This window comes from Xenopus laevis, chromosome 2L (genome assembly GCF_017654675.1).
Source record: "Xenopus laevis strain J_2021 chromosome 2L, Xenopus_laevis_v10.1, whole genome shotgun sequence".
Taxonomy (NCBI): domain Eukaryota; kingdom Metazoa; phylum Chordata; class Amphibia; order Anura; family Pipidae; genus Xenopus; species Xenopus laevis.
In genome coordinates, this window is record NC_054373.1 from 105,147,530 (window position 1) to 105,167,437 (window position 19,908).

Here is a 19,908-nt window from a genome sequence, read left to right on the forward strand (position 1 = left end):
ATGTCTATTGGCTGTACTTTTATATACATTTGGTAGTAAGGGCCAAATGGGCATAGAACACATTAAGTTCATTAGCAAACATGAAGTCAGCACACACAATCTCTGTGGGCTTACTTTTAAAGTCTGTAATTGTCCGTAAGCCCTGCCACATACAATGTGTGTCATTGTGATGGAAATACGTCTCCACTCTCTCCCGATACTGGCATTTTTGCATCTTTTACAGCACTCCGTACACCTTATGATGCCTCCTTATAAGCACTCATTTCACCGGTGATAAGACCTGCGTTGTACGCTGCAGTACGGGAATTCATGGCACTTTGTACTGTCCCACATGCCAATGGTTTATGATTAGAGAATGATTTAATTGTTACTATAGTTATAATATCATTAGCAAGCATGATAACAAAATTGACCACTATGTCTGCAAATTTGTTAATGTCCTCTACACATGACTGAAACATGTCGCAATCTACAACAGCAAGCACATATTGAAATAAAGCTTCTGATTGGATAGACCATCGTTTTACCTTTCTCATAACTGATGGTTCCTGACAAAGCTTTTGTTTATATTCCAGCATAAGAAAAATAGCATTATGATCTGATCTCCCAAAAGGTGATTTCTTATACTCCGAAGTGTGCAGCAATTGTAACCTATCAGGCCAGAGACTTTTGAGCAAATAAAACTGAAAAGTAAGTATAAAACTAAACACAGCCTACATAGAGTGATCAGAAAGGCATGCAGACATAGCTGTGCCATCTTTGAATGGACAATAACTCCTTAGGTATGAGTGATAAATATCTTGACCTATAGTTATATAGGCAGGTATAGTCAAGTATAGTATAGTAAAGGTGAGGAGATCTTTTAGTTGATGAAAAGTATCCTGAAAACCAAGATTTACAGATTATAGATCCTGTACTTCAAGATCATACATCATCCTGTATACATTCTACTGGATTATAGAACACAAGCAAGTTTTACAAACTATTATTGTATTATCTTCACTTTTGATAATATCCCCACTCATGGGACCAATGTAGCTGCACTTAAGGAAGCAGGATAAACTACAACTAGTAACACAGCACTGGGGATTGAAAAGAACAGTGAGCTTCCAGCCTGTAGTGTTGGGAGAGAACAACACAAGGTCTAGACAAGGTCTATCAATAATTATACATATAGATTTTTCTATAATGTAAAAAGGGGCCAAAGAAATTGTGAAATGCTTTACAGAGACAATATGGATCATTTAATACCCACAGAGCAGGGTGCAATGTGCAAACATAAGCTGCAACCTGCCATGTTTTTTGCACTTTGCTCCCTGTATTAGTATAGTAGTGTAGTTTTAGAATTACCACAGGTATTTGCACTCAAGTTTAAAGCACAGAGATCCTATGTTCACCACATGACTACAGTACTAACCATGTTTGGCAACGCTATACACATGAGGGGCAGGTGAGAGGAAGCATGTAGGCATCAAACCCCCACTCCCTGACTGTCCCCAGACTTGCAGATCATTCAGACATGCAAGTTAGTGGGCTTTAGAACAGAATTGGAGGCCTGTTCTTACTGCTTGCCCTATTGCTGGAAGTAACAAAATGGTTGCCTAGCGGTAGGTGCAGAGCTCAGCAAGACCCAGGACCAAGGTATAAGTAAGTAATGCCTTATGTTGCAGTACCCGTATCAGGTATAGATATTAAAACAGTATTTTAAATAGATATAAAGAGGTTTTACGCAATAAATTAAGGTTAAGAATATTGTTCAAAGGGATGGTTTACCTTTGAGTTAACTTTTAGTATGATGTAGAATGGCCAATTCAAAGCAACTTTTCAGTTGGTCTTCATTATTTATTTTTTACGGTTTTTCATTTATTTTCCTTCTTCTTCTGACTTTTTCCAGCTTTCAAATGGGGGTCACTGACCCCATCTAAAAGAAAATGCTCTGTAAGGCTACAAATGTATAGTTATGGCTACATTTATTACTCCTCTTTCTATTCAGGCCCTTGTTTCATCATATACCAGTCTCTTATTCAAATCAATGCATGGTTGCTAGAGTAATTGTGGCCCTAGCAACCAGATTGCTGAAACTGGAGAGCTGCTGAATAAAAAGCTAAATAACTAAAAAAAACACAAATAATAATAAATGGAAACCAATTGCACATAGTCTCAGAATATGATGCTCTACATCAGGGCTGTCCAACTGGCGGCCAGTGGGCCGATCCCCCCTTCTTTGGCCCCCCAGATGCTGTGTCTGTTTATTATATGTACATTTTAAAAGGTATCACTGTAGAGATATACTGCACTCTGCATTGTTTAAACCTCAAATTTAGACTCTAATCCCCTGTATTGTTCACACCTGTGATCCCCCTGTATTGTTCACACTTGTGACACCTCTATTTTGACACATCCTAAAACCCTGTACTGTTCACACCTGAGACCCAGACTGAAACTGCCCACATTATTCACCTGTTCACACTTTATTTAAAATGCTAATGAGGCACCAGCACTGTGTCACTGTATGTAGTACATATTAGAATGATAGCTTTGTCTGTCTCCTGCTCTGTTCTGCTTTCCCTCCCTGCAGGGCTGGAACTAGGGGCAGGCAGAGTAGGCGTCCACCTAGGTACAGATTGGGGGCAATATAAGGGATTGGCTGCTGCTGGCTCAGGTACATGGGGCAATATGGGGCTGCTGGCACAGGTACACAGATGTTTGAGGGCAATATGATGGATTTTTGGCTACTGCCGGAACAGATGCAAATTGGGCAATATAATGGATTCTTTTGGTTGCCGCTGGCTTAGGTACAGATTAGGGTGAACATATGATGGATGTTTTGTTCCATGCTGGCACAGGTACAGATTGGGGCCTAGGGGCAATCTGAGGGATTGACTGCCATTGGCATAGGTACAAATGGAGGCAATATGATAGGTGCTGGCACAGGTACAGGGGGCTATATGACTGGGTGCACCCACTGATTGAAGCCTTTGCATAGGGTGCAAAAATACGTTGGCCGGCCCTGTCTCCCTGTGTGTGCCATTATCTGCTTGCCAGTGCTGCTTGTGTGTGCCATTCTCTGCTTGCCCAGTGCTGCTTGGGTGTGCCATTCTCAGTTTGCCCTATGCTACCTGTGGAATGTAAGCCTGTTAGGGGTTTGTTCTTGGGATTTGTTAGCATTTGGAAATTGTTGTTAAGGGCCCCGACGGTGTTTAATCATGTGTTGGGGGGCTGTTGTATTATCCACAGGGGAGGATGAGGCATATGGATTCAAGTGTATGTTTTAACGTGACTTCAATTTGCCTGCAGTGAGCACCAACCATTTGGTTTTTTTGGTGTGCTACCACTGTTAATGTGGATATGATCTTAAAAGTTCTTGTGGTAATGTGGGTGTGGTTTACAGTGGGTGTGGTTTAAAAGGGGAGCGGCCAACACTGACTCCCATTATCGGCCCTCCTCCACATAGGCCATTCAAATTTTGGCCCTCTGTACCACAGAACTTGGACAGCATTGCTCTACATCATACTAAAAGTTAACTCAAATGTGAACAACCACTTTATGTATTGTTTAAGTAACACCTAAGCTGAATAAACCATATACTAATAGGTAAACACAAAAATTACACTAATTATATGTCATAGTAGAAAACATTGATAATTCAAATATAAGATAATGAAAATGAAGTATAAACAATGAAGATATGTATTGTTCAGGGTGCTGACAGGAGTCTTACAACCTCGTGTCCCCCAGCACTCCCCATTTACCATATTTTGCATTACATGCAAGCAAGTGGGATTCCCAAAGATCATCTGACCCCATTGCATTGTAGTTCTGCCAAACTCAGGAAGCACTGCATACAGTATGAGGCACAGCACTTTAACCTAAGGGGGCAACCAGGGAATTTCAATGAGGAAAGGTGCAACGTACAAAAACGTAAAGCTTTGCAGTTTTTTAAAAGTGTACCTTGCCCCCATTTTGACAAAAAATGATCTTCGTATTAAAGAAAGCCCCACAAGTCTTTGAATGTGCCCACATTTTCCAGAGACATTTGGAGGGTGCAATCTTAGCATTCCAACTTTTCAAACATTCCAAAATTCTAGCTCCTTGAATTTATGGCACAGTAAATATATACTGCATAAATACTACTCTGTATAGCACAGGCACTCACGTGTAAAAAAAGTCCAGCTTGCCTGGGTGCAGGTCCAATAAATCATGTAATACCGTTTGCCGGGGAAATACACACTCACAGGACTTGATAATTCAAATCTTTTATAGCGGGGAGACTGATGTACAAACATAAATGTATTTGGTGACTAATTTTTACTGTGGGTTTTACATACAATCTAGTATGAGTCGTCTTTTTTTTAAAAAAATGATAACACAGGTAAAATATCTCCCACCTTTATTCACTTACAAAGGCACACTATAATATATGCAAGACACTATAATAAATGCATGAAATTTAAATAAACCAATACATTTTGTGGCATCTAGAGGCTTATGTCTCTGGCTTATGTCACACAGGACATTTTTTGTTTCCCTCGACGTTCAACCGACCCTAACCTGCCCCCTCCCAACCCAGCCCGGCCCGCTTCGTCCCCTCTATTTGTAGACCTGCACCCACCCCATGTGATGTCATGAAAGGGGTGGGGCAGGCTTTATAAGTTCAGGGTCTGGAAGCCGGCACGGGCAGGGAGAGTGGAAGGAAACGCTCGACCAGAAGATTTTTTGCGGTATAGTCATCACATAGTAGCAAACATCAGCTGATATTGCTTTCCATGTATGTTTGTACATGGTGTAATTTACATGTATGTATGTATAACTTTATTTATAAAGTGCTACAAGGAGAAGCAGCGCTGCACATCTGCAAAATTGATATCTACAAAGAAAGAGTTAGCTATCTCAAATTAAAGAATTAGAGGGCTCTGTTGTGGTCTGCACCTGTCAGTACAAGATTCTAACTTCAGACATCTAAGTAGGGGGACGGTAGGTTGCAACTCCTATGTGCCTCTTTGCACCTGCCCTACACGACTACAGGCCTGCTAAATGCAGGAAGTGCTGGGGCGTTGAGATCTTGTGAAAAGTGTGAAAAAGAGTGGATTTGCACCCATTTCTTTCATTTTGCACAATGCCAAACATTTAGCAAACTACCCTTATAATTTTGTTTCCCCTCTGTTCTTGTCAATTTGTTGGGGACATTAATAAAAAATCATAAAGGGAAAAAAATACTTTTTTTATTCTTTACTGAAAAGCTATTACATTAATTGCAATTTACTTTGCATATTAATTTACATACACTGGGCACAGTTGCAAGCCTGTGTAAATGTGTATTATGCACTTGTTTGCTTGTAAATTTGTTTGTATACACATTGCTTGTAGGTCTCTGTGTACACCTATGTATGTCTATAAGTGTATATGCTTCTGTACATAAAGAAGCATTTTTACCCTCTCTCTTTATAAGAGACAAGAGCCACAAATATCCTGTAAATTATATCCTTCTAAACAGTGCTTAGTGATGTCATAGGTTATATTCAGTGCTTAGTTATGCAGAGTGTGTGTGTCACATGACTCACTGTATCGTGTATTATAAGATATAATAAACCTCTGTTGTAAAATATGAGAACGTTAAAAGTTGCCTTGGAGTTCTGTGACTTGTATGCTCATGAAACTCCTCAGCGACGTATAATGTTATTTTTTTTTTTACAATAAGGGGTAAATTATTCCTTATATATCCTGGCGTTCTGATGGCTGTCCTATATGCATCCGTTATTGAACTGAAACTACCCATTGAGTTTTCCTAGTCTTTATGGTTCCTAATCTTTACGGTTTTTAGTCTCTATGACATCATGTGCACTTTAGACATGGACAGGGCACCTTTCTGAGTCTAGGGGTGCATGAGACTGTGCTACAAGAACAACACTAGCAAGCTGCCAGTCGGCTATACACAACAATGAGCAGTGTATTTCATAACAAGGTATCAGGTTCCTGACACACACAAAGGGGACAGTTACAGTATCAGCTTGTGCCAGAGGCATCTTGTTCTTAAAGGACCAGTATGCTATGATAAAAAGACGCCACACATATTAAACTTTAAAATCGCTAAGTCTTTATTAAGAAATAACTTACCGAAACTCCGCTTGAGCTCCTTTTCAGAAACGGTGACAGGGTGACGATCCATCGTGCAGCGCTCGATTTCTCCTCCCTGGCTATCTCCTTTAAAGGAGAACGAAACCCCCTGGGTGCAAAAATCCCTCCCCTGTGTTGCCCCCCCTCCCTCCTCCACCCTGGCCTACCTGTCCCCCCGGGCAAATGCCCCTAACCTGTTACTCACCCCTCTGCGCAGGTCCAGCCCTCGGAGTTCACAGGCGCCATCTTCTCTACTGGCGCATGTGCAGTAGATGCGTACCGGTGAATTGCTCCTACTGCGCATGCGCCAAAAACGCTGGTCAAAGCAGGAAGAAGACCGATTGGGAGAAGATGGCGCCTGTGAACTCCGTGGACTGGACCTGCGCAGAGGGGTGAGTAACAAGTTAGGGGCATTTGCCCGGCGGGACAGGTAGGCCAGGGGGGAGGAGGGAGGGGGGTGCAACACAGGGGAGGGGGAGGGTTTTTGTGCCCAGGGAATTTCCTTCTCCTATAAGGAAGGCAGGGAGGAGAAATGGAGCGCCGCATGATGTATCACCGATCGACCTATTCTGAAGAGGAGCGCAAGCTGAGTTTCGGTAAGTTATTTCTTAATAAAGACTTAGCGACTCTAAAGTTTAATATGTGTTGGTGTCTTTTTTCGTAACGTACTAACACATTTTTTTAAACATTTTTTTAAGCTGTTACTGGTCCTTTAAGGGCAGAGACACATGTTCAGATTCGGGGAGATTTAGTCACCCAGCAATAAATTGCCTCTTTTTCGGGGCAACTCATCTCCCCAAATTGCCTAACGCTGGCAAGAATGTAAATTGCACTCAGATCGCTTCGTTTTCCGAAGTCGTCCGAAGTTTCCTCATGTGGGCAGAGACACACACTTAGATTTGTGGAGATTACTTCGGAAAATGAAACCCTCCGAGTGTCATTCTGCCGTCTATTTACATTCTAGCCAGCAGGAAGGCAGATTAGGTAGATTAGTCGCCCCGAAGAAGAGATTTGTCGCTAGGCGACTAATCTCCCCGAATCTGAGCGTGTTTCTCTGCCCTTAGGCAACTTCGGGAAAACAGAGAGCACTGATTGCCATCCTGCCGGCGATTTACTTTCTAGCAGATGGGAAGGCAGTTCAGGGAGAGTAGGTGCCCCGAAGAAGAGGAGATTTGTCGTCAAGCGACTAATCTGCCCAAATCTGAGCGTGTGTCTCTGCTCTTATGCAACTTTGATTCCCATACTGCCAGTGATTTTTCATTCTAGCAGGTGGGAAGATATTGGAAGGCAATTCGTAGAGATTGTCACCCCAAAGAGGAGATTTGTCGCCGGGGTGACTAATCTCCCGAATCTGCCCTGGCCAACGGTAAAAAGGGAAAAGATAAGAACTGTATGAGTTGAGGTGCGTGAAGCACTGCGTGGTCAGCAATAGTGATTTTTCTAACAACACAAATATCATTTCGCCTTATTGCTCGACTGATAGAGTTGCGGTTTGACTTGATACATCAGCAGCAGCAGGGCAGCTCCTCGCACACACAGCGGGAACAGCAAAGCAGCAGTCCTCACAGAAGAGGAAGTGAAGCTGTAAGAAGGGAGGGGAACCAATTCATATCTAAACATGCAGAAAGAAATATTTTCTATGTAAATTACCAAGGGTTTAAAAAAGACTCTAAAATGCTAATTTGGAGGTGAGCGGGCCCAATAGGGAGAGGAATGGAGGGTTTGAGTGGGCAGGAACCATTTAGAAATCGCGCTCAGCCAATGAGGAGGCAGCAGGTAGCACCCTAAGAAGTCCTCCAGTGGGTAGGCCAAGTCATAGCGCCGCGCAGTCAGGTCCGCCGCTAGTTGTCACCTCAGGCTTGTGTTAGTTCCAGTCAGCGCTGCACACAGGAAAGTTTCCAAGCGTTTCTCTTTGGCATGAGCAGCCGGGGGGAGGCGGAGGGAAGGGCTGTGCTAGTCAGTGCGGAGGCGGGGGAAGAACTCACCTTCGTTAGAGGAAGAAAAGGTGCAGCAGCAGCGGCGAGGGAGAAGAGCTGTAACTGGAGGAAGGAGCTCGGGGCGGTGCGAGGATCCGTTCCGCTTGACTAAACTTGCTCCTACGACGCCCCTGCCAAACTAGTTACCGGCACCGCTGAGGGGCTCCGTGTCCCCGCACCACTAGTGGATTTAAAGCTGCAGCAGCAGGTGTGACTGGGAGCCGACATGGACAGCGCTCACGCCAAGACTGTCACTGAGGTGCTGCGGCTCTTCGAAGTGAATGAGAACTGCGGACTGAGCAGCGAGCAGGTCCGGAGGAGCAGAGAGAAATATGGGCTGAACGGTAAGTGCGCACTTCCCTCCTATAGTTCACTTTAGCTTCATGCACGCTAAGCACTGCCGGGGGTTGCTGCACTTTTTGCAGCTACAGATGTTGACGGTCACGCCTTGACATCCCCAATCCCATTGGTTGCTATTGGTTACTCCACTTGTTCACTTTTGCTGCTACAGAAAGAGAGAGAGAGATAGAGACAGCAATAGGACTTGAAGTGTTGGCAGATTGTGTGCAAGGATGCAGCCCCTGCATTAAATACACTATGTGGCATGGTACATCCAGTGCATGACTTGCAACTTCATTGTAGGGGCCCCATGGGCACAGACACTGGAAACTTTTGTTACATTTAAATCAACTATTATGAGGAGGTGAAGGGGCACAATATGTGCTTGCTTGGGGCCTTGCTTGACATTTTGTATCGTGAAACTTTACCTACACCCCTGATCCCTGGTCAAGTAGCAATGATACAACCCAAGCACAAGGGCTGCGACCAATTACCCCCTTTATATATTAACAAATCACATCACTGTTTGACTTGAACTCAAGGTAACCAGCTTGAAAAAGGAATTGAAACCTTCTGAAAGCCTTCTGTTATTTTCTTTTTATTTCAAAAACGATTACCCTGCACCATTCTGATTGGCTAACACGGTACAAAAACCTAACCTGCAACTCAGGGTGAAGTAATTATGTAGGCTCAATAGAGAATGGACCATTATGCGAATAGTTTTATTTAGGTATTTACAACATGATGCCCTCCAGCTGTTATTGAACTGCGACCCCCCCCCCCAAGATTTGGCAGGTGAATTGCTGGCAATTGTAATTTATCAGCTAATGGGTTTTATGTTGGCAGATGGAATACTATTTACAACTGTCATTCATATAGAGAAGGATCTAGGCAAGCAGCAGAAAACGGGGGTTATTTATATCAGCAATTCAAGTTGGTAACTTCCCTTGCCTTGCTGATTTCACATTAGTGGTGACTCCAGTTGTACATAGGACTGTAAAGGAGTGCCTCAACCCAAAAGCAGTGAACTTTCATTTTCTTAAGGCTCTTGGAGTTTCAGTTCAGTATCAGCACCCATTTAACCTCCTCTTAGTCCAGTAACAGACACAATGGCTCTGTGCTGCTTAAACGCAGTCACATGCCAAGGTTTCCTGCCCTCCATCTTTTCCGTTACAGTAGAACCTGACAGGAAGTCACATTTGCATCAGTGTTTGAATTGTGGCAATTTACAGACTTCGTAGCAAAGCAACGCAGACATATTCGACCAGACTTTGGTTCGTTTAGGTTTGTGAGATTGGCACATTCATTTCTTAAGAGTTGCACAGCAACAAGTGTGCCACGTCTCTCTAAATTAGGGGGTGTACTTGCCACATGTTATATTTGTTGAAAATAACTGACTAAGGAAGTGGGAGACTTCTGCAAATGGTTTTGTAAAGAAATGATTACCTAAATTCACTCACATACTGGATGCACTTGTGTATCTCCAAAAGCAACATCAATCATGAGCCTAATGGTATCATAAATAACACTAATGAATGAAGAGTAACTTGTTTAAAATGCCATTAAAATATGAATTTGAAGTTATGGCATTCCAGCATCCACTGATTACACCTGCCATTGAAGGGACAGAACACATTTAAAGAAGAAGAAGAAGAATGGACATGTTATCCCCATGAGCAATCTGACAGAATTTAAAAAACTTTTATAATGGGCCTGCCATTGTATCAATAAATATGTTTTTTTAAATTTCATTTTATTCCCAAACCCAGTATTGCCACATAATTATGGCGGGGAAGAGATAAACAAAATGTTTAGTTTTTATATGTTATTTATATACCACCGACATCACTGGAGATTCTAATGTCCCTATCACATTCACACATGCATACCCTGGCTAATTTTATCAGAAGCCAGGAGGAAACCCATGCCATCATCGATAATGAAGAATGATGACGTTTTTGTTTTGTCATTCTTTCGTCATGACTCATTGTAGGTCCACCAATGTCTACTTAACCTTGCATGCACCCAAATTTTTAATTCTAGAATTCTGGGGCATGGCCAGTAAAGCCTTTCATCAGTTGGCTAATCTTGGGCTATACACGCCGAGTTGTGGGTTATATTGCATACACACAACTTAATAGTAATTCAGGGGCAGAACATTTTCCATTCATATTGGTTTTGTCAATGCGAAATAAATGTATTGTACAAATGATGTATATGAAAAATGTTTAGTCTTTACACGCTTTTCATAATTTTGTTGTGAGTATTTCTGTCCAAAATAAATTGATATTTTAATCTTTATTATTATATTGCATTACATATGAATCCATCATTTTGAGTTTCCTCCAATATGCATATTGTACCGAATCCAAAATCATATTCATTTTCAGATCCCTCAGCAGTTTTTTTGATTTGTGTCTGGGTTTAATTTCTATGCTGTGATCATTGGCCTAGGAGCCAGCAATTAGATCATACAGTGGGCCTATGGAGACCCATTGGACAAGGACTGTATCAACACTCTGGTGTGTTTCTTGACCAACAGGATATTCAAACCTGCCCAATAGATATGTAGACAATTTTAACAGCCCTTCTATGGCCACCATAAAACTCACAGAGATTATACTATTTTAAAAAAAAAAGTTATGATGCAACCATTGTTGATTTCTTTTCCCCAAAGAAAAGTTATTTTCATTTGCTGGTTGTAATTGGATAATTTGGTTTATTTAGGCTCCCAGATTATTTCCATTTTGTTTTGTTTAATTGTAATCTTCAGAACGTGATCGATGTACAAACACTCTGCTTTGCATCTGAGCAGCTAATTTCCATATTATCAAAGAGATGCTATTTGTTTTAAAATGAAAATCGTATTTCCCTTGCAAAGTCGCATTGGATATACATTTACTCTGTAGAGAAGACTTTTCCATAACTTCTTTGTTTATTTATAAAATACACTAAAATTTAAGATTCCCCTCAACATCACCAATTTACTAAAGGTGAATACAGTAAGTTTTAGAGAATTAACTTTGCAGTGGTAAATTCTCTTTGCATTGGCATAAATTCACCTTTCTTCTCCAGGTGAAAATTCTCCCATTACCTAAGAGCACAAGAATGAATTTTCTCCACGTTCAGGCTGGCGAAATACCATTATTAAGATCTAGCAGCCACTTTTAAATCTCATTAACAACATTGCCCTTTTTTTGCTAATTTTCTCCATAGCGAAAATTCCCTACAGAATTTTCCCCACTACAATTGGGGATGGGAATATTTTACTGGCGAATCTTCAGACATTTTACACCAGAAGAAAATTCACATTTCTCTTGAAAAAGTGTACTTACAATGTTTAGTAAATATGAGATGTGTTGTGAAAATACACCTGGCAAACTGAAGTGAATTTTTGGTGAAGTTAGATGAAGAGAAAATTCACACGGCAGGCACATTTATCAAGGGTCGAATTTTGAATTAATTTGAGTTTTTTAAAACTCCCATGAATTTGAGATTCGACCAATCGAAATTTATTAATAAAATCAAGTTTTTTCTCAGAAAAAAACTTGAATGTCAGGAAGGCTGCAAACATCTTCAAATTGATCTCTGGACCTCTCCCATTGACTTAAACAGCAATTCGGCAGGTTTTAGGTGGCAAATAATTGAATTAGAATTCTTAAAGGGCCAGAGTATGATAAATCTCGAATTTGGATAACTGAATTTGGATAACTCCCTAGTTGAATTTGACAGTTTTGACCAAAAATAAATTGGAATCGAATTTTCAATTCAACCCTTGATAAGGGTCAATTACCATTGTAGTTATGCGATGGTAAACTAAACTGATTTTAGGGGGCCATCTGCCAACTGTATGTGCCAAAAACATTATTAGGAGTAGTTTGTATCTGAGATAGTCTACGTTTATGACTTGGATTAGAATTGCAGCTAAAACCCCAGGGGTTCATGAGATCTCAAAGTTAAAGCTATACTGTCATGGGAAACATGTTTTTTTCAAAACGCATGAGTTGATAGTGTTGCTCCAGCAGAATTCTGCAAAAAAATCCAGGTCCCACTGAGACACATTTATTTATATTGAGTAGGAGAAGCAACAACCTGCCAGAAAGCAGTTCCATCCTAAAGTGCGGGCTCTTTCTGAAAGCATATGACCAGGCAAAATGACCTGAGATGACTGCCTACACACCAGAATTATAAATAACAAAATACACTTTCTGGTTCAGGAATGAAATGTTATATTGTAGAGTGAATTATTCGCACTGTAAACAGTGTAATTTAGAAATAAAAACTACACCATAAAAATCATGACAAAATCATAGTCCAGTAAGCCACAATGAAGCCATGCATTTTTATCTTTACTTCTGTAATGTTATATTCAGTATTTGCAGCAGGCTTGCCGAAAAAGATAAATTCTTGAAAACAGACTAGAAGAAAAAAAAAAAAAAAAAATATATATATATATATATATATATATATATATATATATATATATATATATATATATATATATATATATATATCTATATCCTGACTCATATCTCTGTTGCCCACATATCCACCTCCAGATCCTATACTCTGAAATAAAATGTTTGATTCATGGAGGGGTTTGTGCCAGAAATCTTCATATAGTCTTCAGTAGGAAATTTGTTGATAATTGATGTGTGGCAAAAGCTTAAAGGATTGAGGGGTATGTCTTATACAAAAAACTAAAGCTCTCTTCCCCCACCAATTCACCATTAGCTTGTGTAACAGTTGCTATTTAAATGAGTAATGGCACTGAAAGAAAATGTAATTGCTGATAGCTTTTGAAAAGCTATGTGTGTGTCTTAAGTGGTTTTCTATATTCCCTTTATTTGACTTGTTAACAGTTTTTGAATTATTAGTGTGGGTAGAACGTAGGTAAGGTGGTATTATTATCCCTCTTGCAGTTCAAAATGCAGTAATTCAGTTTAGGCAGACAAATTACTTTAATTCATAGTTAATACAGTATTTAACACATTTTGTTTTTGTATTTCTAAGTCTGCAAAAAGTCTGTTTTTCCGTGGTAATGGAATAGAGCAGTCCACTCACTTAATATTCTTTTTTATCTTCATTTCCACAATGCCTAATAATGCATCTGCACTGTTGTGAAATTAGCAAGGTCAGTCCTGTTATTTATTTTGCATGAAGATACATCTGTTAACGACTCAGTTATGTATGTAGTGATTTGCTGTAACAGAGAGTTTATCAGGATTTTCAGTGGAGGCATACTATTGGTTTATCCTGTCTGGATGTAATGCCAAAACCTGTTTAGCCACTACCATCATTTTCCATTCAAGATAATAGTAAGATCATTAAAATTCTTAGGGTAGAAGTGTGAGATGCATATTCCAACGTATAACGTAAAAAAAAAACGTATTTGCAGTTTCTTCTGCATGGACATCAGTATTAATCCTTGGCTTTAGCATAGCACTTAGCGCCATGAAACATATAAAAACGAGTTTAAGTCAAGGCACAGTAACTTCATACATGAGAGAGTGCATCAGAGGTGTGAGAGAGGGAGGATTCCATTGTCACATTAGGGGGCCGATTCACTAACTTCGAGTGAAGGATTCGAAGTAAAAAAACTTCGAATTTCGAAGTGTTTTTTGGGCTACTTCGACCTTCGATGCTTGATGCTTCCTTTGCTCCCCTCTATTGATATATAAGATAAGGCCTAATTGCATTGTAAGAGCTGGCCCACTTCAGGTGGATTGGAAAGTCAGGGTATATAGTGGCTGTCAGGATAGGTTCATTAAGGCAAGAGGCAGGTACTGCTTAACAGACAGAACAGGCAAAACTGGTACTGGGAACAAGCAGCACAGGATTTGCTCTTTATTGGTGTATATAGTCAATACAGGCAAGATTTTAGGCATGAGGATGTCTGTACCTGTGCTGTAGATTTAGCTCTTCTTCCTGTTCTCGCCACGTGCCACCTTACACTGCCGGCATCCCACTTCCAGCTTCCTTTTTTTATAGACACGCGCCTGCTTGCCCCGTCCCTTTTGTAACATCATCGGCGGGGTGGGTAGGCGCAGATCTATAAATGGAAGCCAGAAGTTGGGCGAGTTCGGGTGCGGGTTTTACTATCACTATTAGAACTACTAGTAAAGAAACGCTGTATATAATAGAACAGATAAACTGTTACTTTATCAGTGTGTTTGGTTCCACTAACAACAAGTAATTTGGTCAGTCAGATGCTAGAGCAGGTCAACTCGGCCATTCCACCCTGAGATCTGATGAATTTTCCTTTCAGTGGAGTGATTTCTTTAGTTGCATAAATGTAAGCTCTAGCCCTAAGGACTCGTGTAATAATATTAGGCAAAGTTTAAAAATAGTGAAATAGTGCAGTTTGCCGTTTTAAGTGCTAGATCACTGAGGGAGCAGAGTTTCTTTCCTTTGTGTTCATGCAGTAAACAATTGTATCCTGGGCAGACCTATGTTCTACACCAGCAGCATGGGCAGATGCAAGGCAGCTTTTCACAGATACAGTTCTGGCAAAGCACAGGCCTTTGTACTCCAGATGGAGCACAAAGACCTGCAAGTTACAAAGTGCAGGGCATGGTTAAAAAAACATGGAGATTTGTGCCTTTTTTTTTTTTTACTTTGCACTTCGTAAGTACCCCTCCAGTCTCTTTGGCATAGTATTTTGCCGTTAAATGCAAACTGCAGGCAAGCAAGCCTCCTGTCCTTTCTGCACCCAGAAATATTGTGGCAGCTCGGGTACAAGCACATGCTGTGGATTTTAAGCTTGAGAATACAAACTCTCGTGTTTGCCGAAATTCACCACGGGTGAAGGCAAGACAGGAGGTTAATGCTAGAGTAGGGTCCATTTCTCAGTCTGCGCATTTCAGTAGATCGATTATCAGCCCCTTCTGGCAATTCCCAAAGGGTTGCGTTATTATCATTAACATGTATTTATAAAACATCAACATATATGACGGAGTTTTTAACTAAACGGGTGTATACATTTAACATACAGCAGTGCAAGGGAACTCCATACTTAACCATGGTAAAGTGGGTTTTGGAAATTCTGCTTAGCAAATAGTCATTATTATGTTTTCTGTACCATGATGAATCACATAATTTCAGTGTATGTCTGCTAAGAAAACAAGGGTTTGGCTACTTAGTAAAAATAAAGGGATTTGGTTCTAAAAACAAAAAGTGCCTGTAGTCTGTCAAGTTTGAAATAAAGTCAACAGTGCTGCCTTCACTTTGAAAAAAAAAAAATGTAGTCTTCCTCAACAAGTGCATTTCCTAGTAATGAGAAGCAGCACACCAACCCTATGGCAGGAGTCATTATATAAAAAAAGCCAAGTTTGTTAAGGGCTTTAGTTTTGGTCTCACTGGAACTCTTTTATGTCACTAAAATTATAGGGATTTTACTTGTGTTAAATATACATTGATTATAGTCATGTCACAGTACTATAGCATAGTACTGTAGTCTTTCAGAAAGAGCTAACCGAGCCTTGCCAAGGAGGCAACGGAAATAATCATAGTAATGTTACAATTTATAACGTAGCATTTTACAGTGCTAGATTTTTGGCTAGCATGCTGGACAAAGGTATGTTTTATTTACAGTAAGTAAATAAAATAACATGCAAGCTATCTGACCTTCTGCTTTTACCACCATTAACAGCAGGGACTTGGGGTCATTGCACTTTGTGGTAAAGCCATTTCAGAGAAGCTATAAATGTGTAGCAGTATCGTGTGACCATGAGTGGGCATATGGAATCACCCTTATTATAATTCTTGTCAGGAGCCAGAAGTTTTAAAAGTTGAAGGACATTAAGCAGTATTTGTGTTAATATGATCTTTCTCTAAAGCCCATAATTTGTTATGTGTGACCTGAATAAAAATGTCTTTCAAAATAACAATAAAAAAACCTATTGTTTATTGCTTTTTACATTAGTGTCATACTAGATTGTGTAGTTGATGTTCACAACATATAGAGGTACATTTATCAAATGTCGAATTTCGAATTCATGTTAATTTTTTTTAACTCAAATAAATTTGATTTTACTTGAATATTTAATAATAAAAAAAAATCGATCATCTAAAACTTGAATGAATATTGCCGACCAGAAAACTCAAACCGAATTCAAATCAAATTTGACTAAACTCGAATAGTATATATACACATACAGGTATGGGACCTGTTATCCAGAATGCTCGGGACCTGGGGTTTTCCGGATAACGGATCTTTCCGTAATTTGGGTCTTCATGCCTTAAGTCTACTAGAAATTAATTTAAACCTCAAACCCAATAGGCTGGTTTTGCTTACAATAAGGATTAATTATATCTTTGTTGGGATCAAGTACAAGCCACTGTTTTATTATTACAGAGAAAAAGGAAATCATTTTTTAAAAATTTGGATTATTTAGATAAAATGGAGTCTTTCGGATCTTTCTGGATATCGGGTTTCCGGATAAGGGATCCTATACCTGTGTGTGTATATGTGTGTGTGTGTATATAAATATATATATATATATATATATATATATATATATATATATATATATATATATATATATATATATATATATATATATATATATATATATATATATATATATATATATATACACACATACATAGCCTTGATCTTATAGTGACTTATTGTTCTAGGGAATGTTAGATTGCTCCCCTGTCACAGTGACTGATGTATAATCTATGTAATGCACTGTAAAAATGTGTCAATGTTATAGAACAATTAGAGAAGATAAAAAGTTGTGGTCTATTTGTCGTAAGAGCTACTGATAAACACAAACACACAGTCTAACTTTGGGTACTGTTTTCATAAAGCCTTAAGTCCGTTCCCACGACAAAGTTATTTTAGTTTCTGTTATGGTGTAGAGCTATTGTGCCACTCCTTAAAACCACAGCCATACACCTTATATGACAGAGCCCCTCCTCTGACTGCATTTATTTCCAAACACCCCAGCACAGTTCAATATTTCTGGAGTGTGTGTGATTGCCCTGCACCCCTGGTTCACTGCATGTGAAAACATGTCAAAAGATGGATTGTGCTGGTGAAATCTCACATAGGAAAATGGAACAGATTGGGGACTGATATTACTATATTACAAACAGTACTATTATATGATATAATCCTGCTGTTTGTGATTAGGAATAAAAATAAATTTTCCGTGTCTGCTGGAGAGGATGCTTCAATCATGGCTCCTTATACAATCTTCTTTTGGAATTGCACCCATATTATTATACCCATACCTCCCTTTTTCCGAGGGACAGTCCCTCTTTTGACAGCTCAACCCGCAGTCCCTCATTTGTACTTTTCTATGCACTGAACAGCCACTTAATTGGCTTTTAGCAGAGAGCCCAGAACAGCTAACAGGTGCAAATAAGATACTTTGTAACAATTTTGAGACACAAAAACACAGTTTAGATAAGGAGAAATATTTTCAAACTTTCATAACCTGCCAAATTTTCTAAAACAAACATGGTAATTAGGGGGTGTGGCCACAGAAAGTGTTGTGGTCAAAAAAATTGCTGCGCTACGTGCGGGAAAAAATTTTTTGTCCCTCTTTTTACTTCCAAAATGTTGGGAGGTATGTTATACCCTTTTTGGATGAAGTACAGAAGGTAATCTTGCGAGTTACCTTTAGAGATATATCTAATATTTTTATTAGGGAAACCAATAGAAGAGCTCTCGGGCCCTTCCCAAAAGCTAGTTAACCATATCTTGACCATAGCCCTTAGCAATTGCTGCAAAATGGAAGAAAAATTTAGCTCCAACTATAGCAGAGGTTCATAAACTTCGTATTAGTAATGTCTTTTGGAAGCATTGTAGCTTATGTACTAAATAAGTGTTTTAATGGAAAAGTTCAGCGTGAAAATAAAAACTGTGTAAATATAAAAAATGTTTCTAATATAGTTAGTTAGCCAAAGATGTAATGTATAAAGACTGGAGTGACTGGATATGTAACATAATAGCCAGAACACTACTTCCTGCTTTTCAGCTCTATAACCCTGAGTTAGTCAGCGACTTGAAGGGGGGCCACATGGTACATATCTGCTCAGTGAATTTGCAATTGATCTTCAGCATTCAACTCAGATTCAAAAGCAACAGATATGACCCATATGGCCCCCCTTCAAGTCTCTGATTGGTTACTGCCTGATAACCAGGGTAACCAGTCAGTGTAAACCAAGAGAGCTGAAAAGCAGGAAGTAGTGTTCTGATGTGATACATCAAATTACTCCAGTCTTTATACATTACATATTTAGCTAACTAACTATATTAGAAACATTTTTTATTTTGCACAGCCTATCTATTTACCCAGTTTTTATTTTTACACTGAACAATTCCTTTAAGTGTCAAGCTCACAATGCAGACATTTATCATTGTTTATGGTCTTGCTCAGTAATCCGACAATTTTGGGAGACTGTCATTTCCTATTGTAAACTCACACTACATCCCTAAATGCAATTAGAGGTAACCCCGTGGGAAAGTAAAGATGATATCTGTTAGTAGCGATAGGGTGTCTCATCCTGTAGCACATATCGAGGAATGTAGGAGTAGGCCGGGGGAAACCCTCGTGTGTAGGCCTACTTCCTTTTTATTTGTAACCCTATGTAAAATGATAATACTATATGGCATTCAATTTTGTTTGTTGATATGTTCGTTGGTGCAAATAAAGACGTTAGAAAAAAAAATATTTTCGTGTAATTAGCTGCAGTTGCCCTAGATCCTTTATTATCTAGACTGAAACATGTTGTATTTGGCTGAAGGCTTGACTCATTTGGCTAGCATTCCTCCCAAAACAGCTTTATACATTTGTAATTAAACTGCAATGAGTTCATGGAATTCAGATATTTACTTAAGATAAAAGTTTATTTATATTTCAATTCAGCAACTCTTTGGGGATAATATATTATAATTTCTTGGTTCTCGTTATCCTAGTGTACATCTGAGCATTTAATTTCCTATGACTGTCAACAACCATCAGCATGCGGTTTCAAATATTGTACAGTTAGGTTCTTAAAAAATTAGCAGGTTAGGTTTGAGTCATAATTGAACGTAAATAAATGACTTTCCATTGGGTTGCATGAGTGTGGTTTGGAGATTAAGCAAGCATAGGACCCAGGGCCCAACCACAAAATGCTAGACGTTCATGTGCTGGAATTCTGTATATGATATGTGAGAGCTACAGTAACATTTAGCAATATACAAGACAGACATTAGAATGAATTGCCTGGACTGTTTTTACTGTTACTGATTGTATATTTATTTTATGTGTAACATTATGAGGATAAGATACTTCTTGTTAAAGAACTTAATTGGCTCTCCCCTCTAGATTGCCTCTTGTCCTGAATAACTGAACCTGTGGTATGAATTAAAATGCCAACTGCAAGACTTGCCTGGTGTGGGACCACCTTTATATTTATACTCTTGCTTTTGTACTGAGCTGTTGGATAGGCAAGTGTCTGCATACTTTTTGCAATGTAG

The 19,908-nt window shown here is 39.4% G+C and overlaps 1 protein-coding gene across 2 annotated transcripts in view; it reads left to right on the forward strand.

The window, feature by feature from the left end:
* Window positions 1–7,904: 7,904 nt before the first annotated feature.
* The window catches only part of atp2a3.L (ATPase sarcoplasmic/endoplasmic reticulum Ca2+ transporting 3 L homeolog), an 84,378-nt gene continuing 72,374 nt past the window's right edge, over window positions 7,905–19,908 (forward strand). Inside the window, exon 1 of one of the 2 annotated variants that reach the window (XM_041581071.1) lies at window positions 7,905–8,434. In XM_041581071.1, the coding sequence (XP_041437005.1) occupies window positions 8,317–8,434 (118 nt within the window). In that variant the 5' untranslated portion in view covers window positions 7,905–8,316. 2 annotated transcript variants of the gene reach the window in all.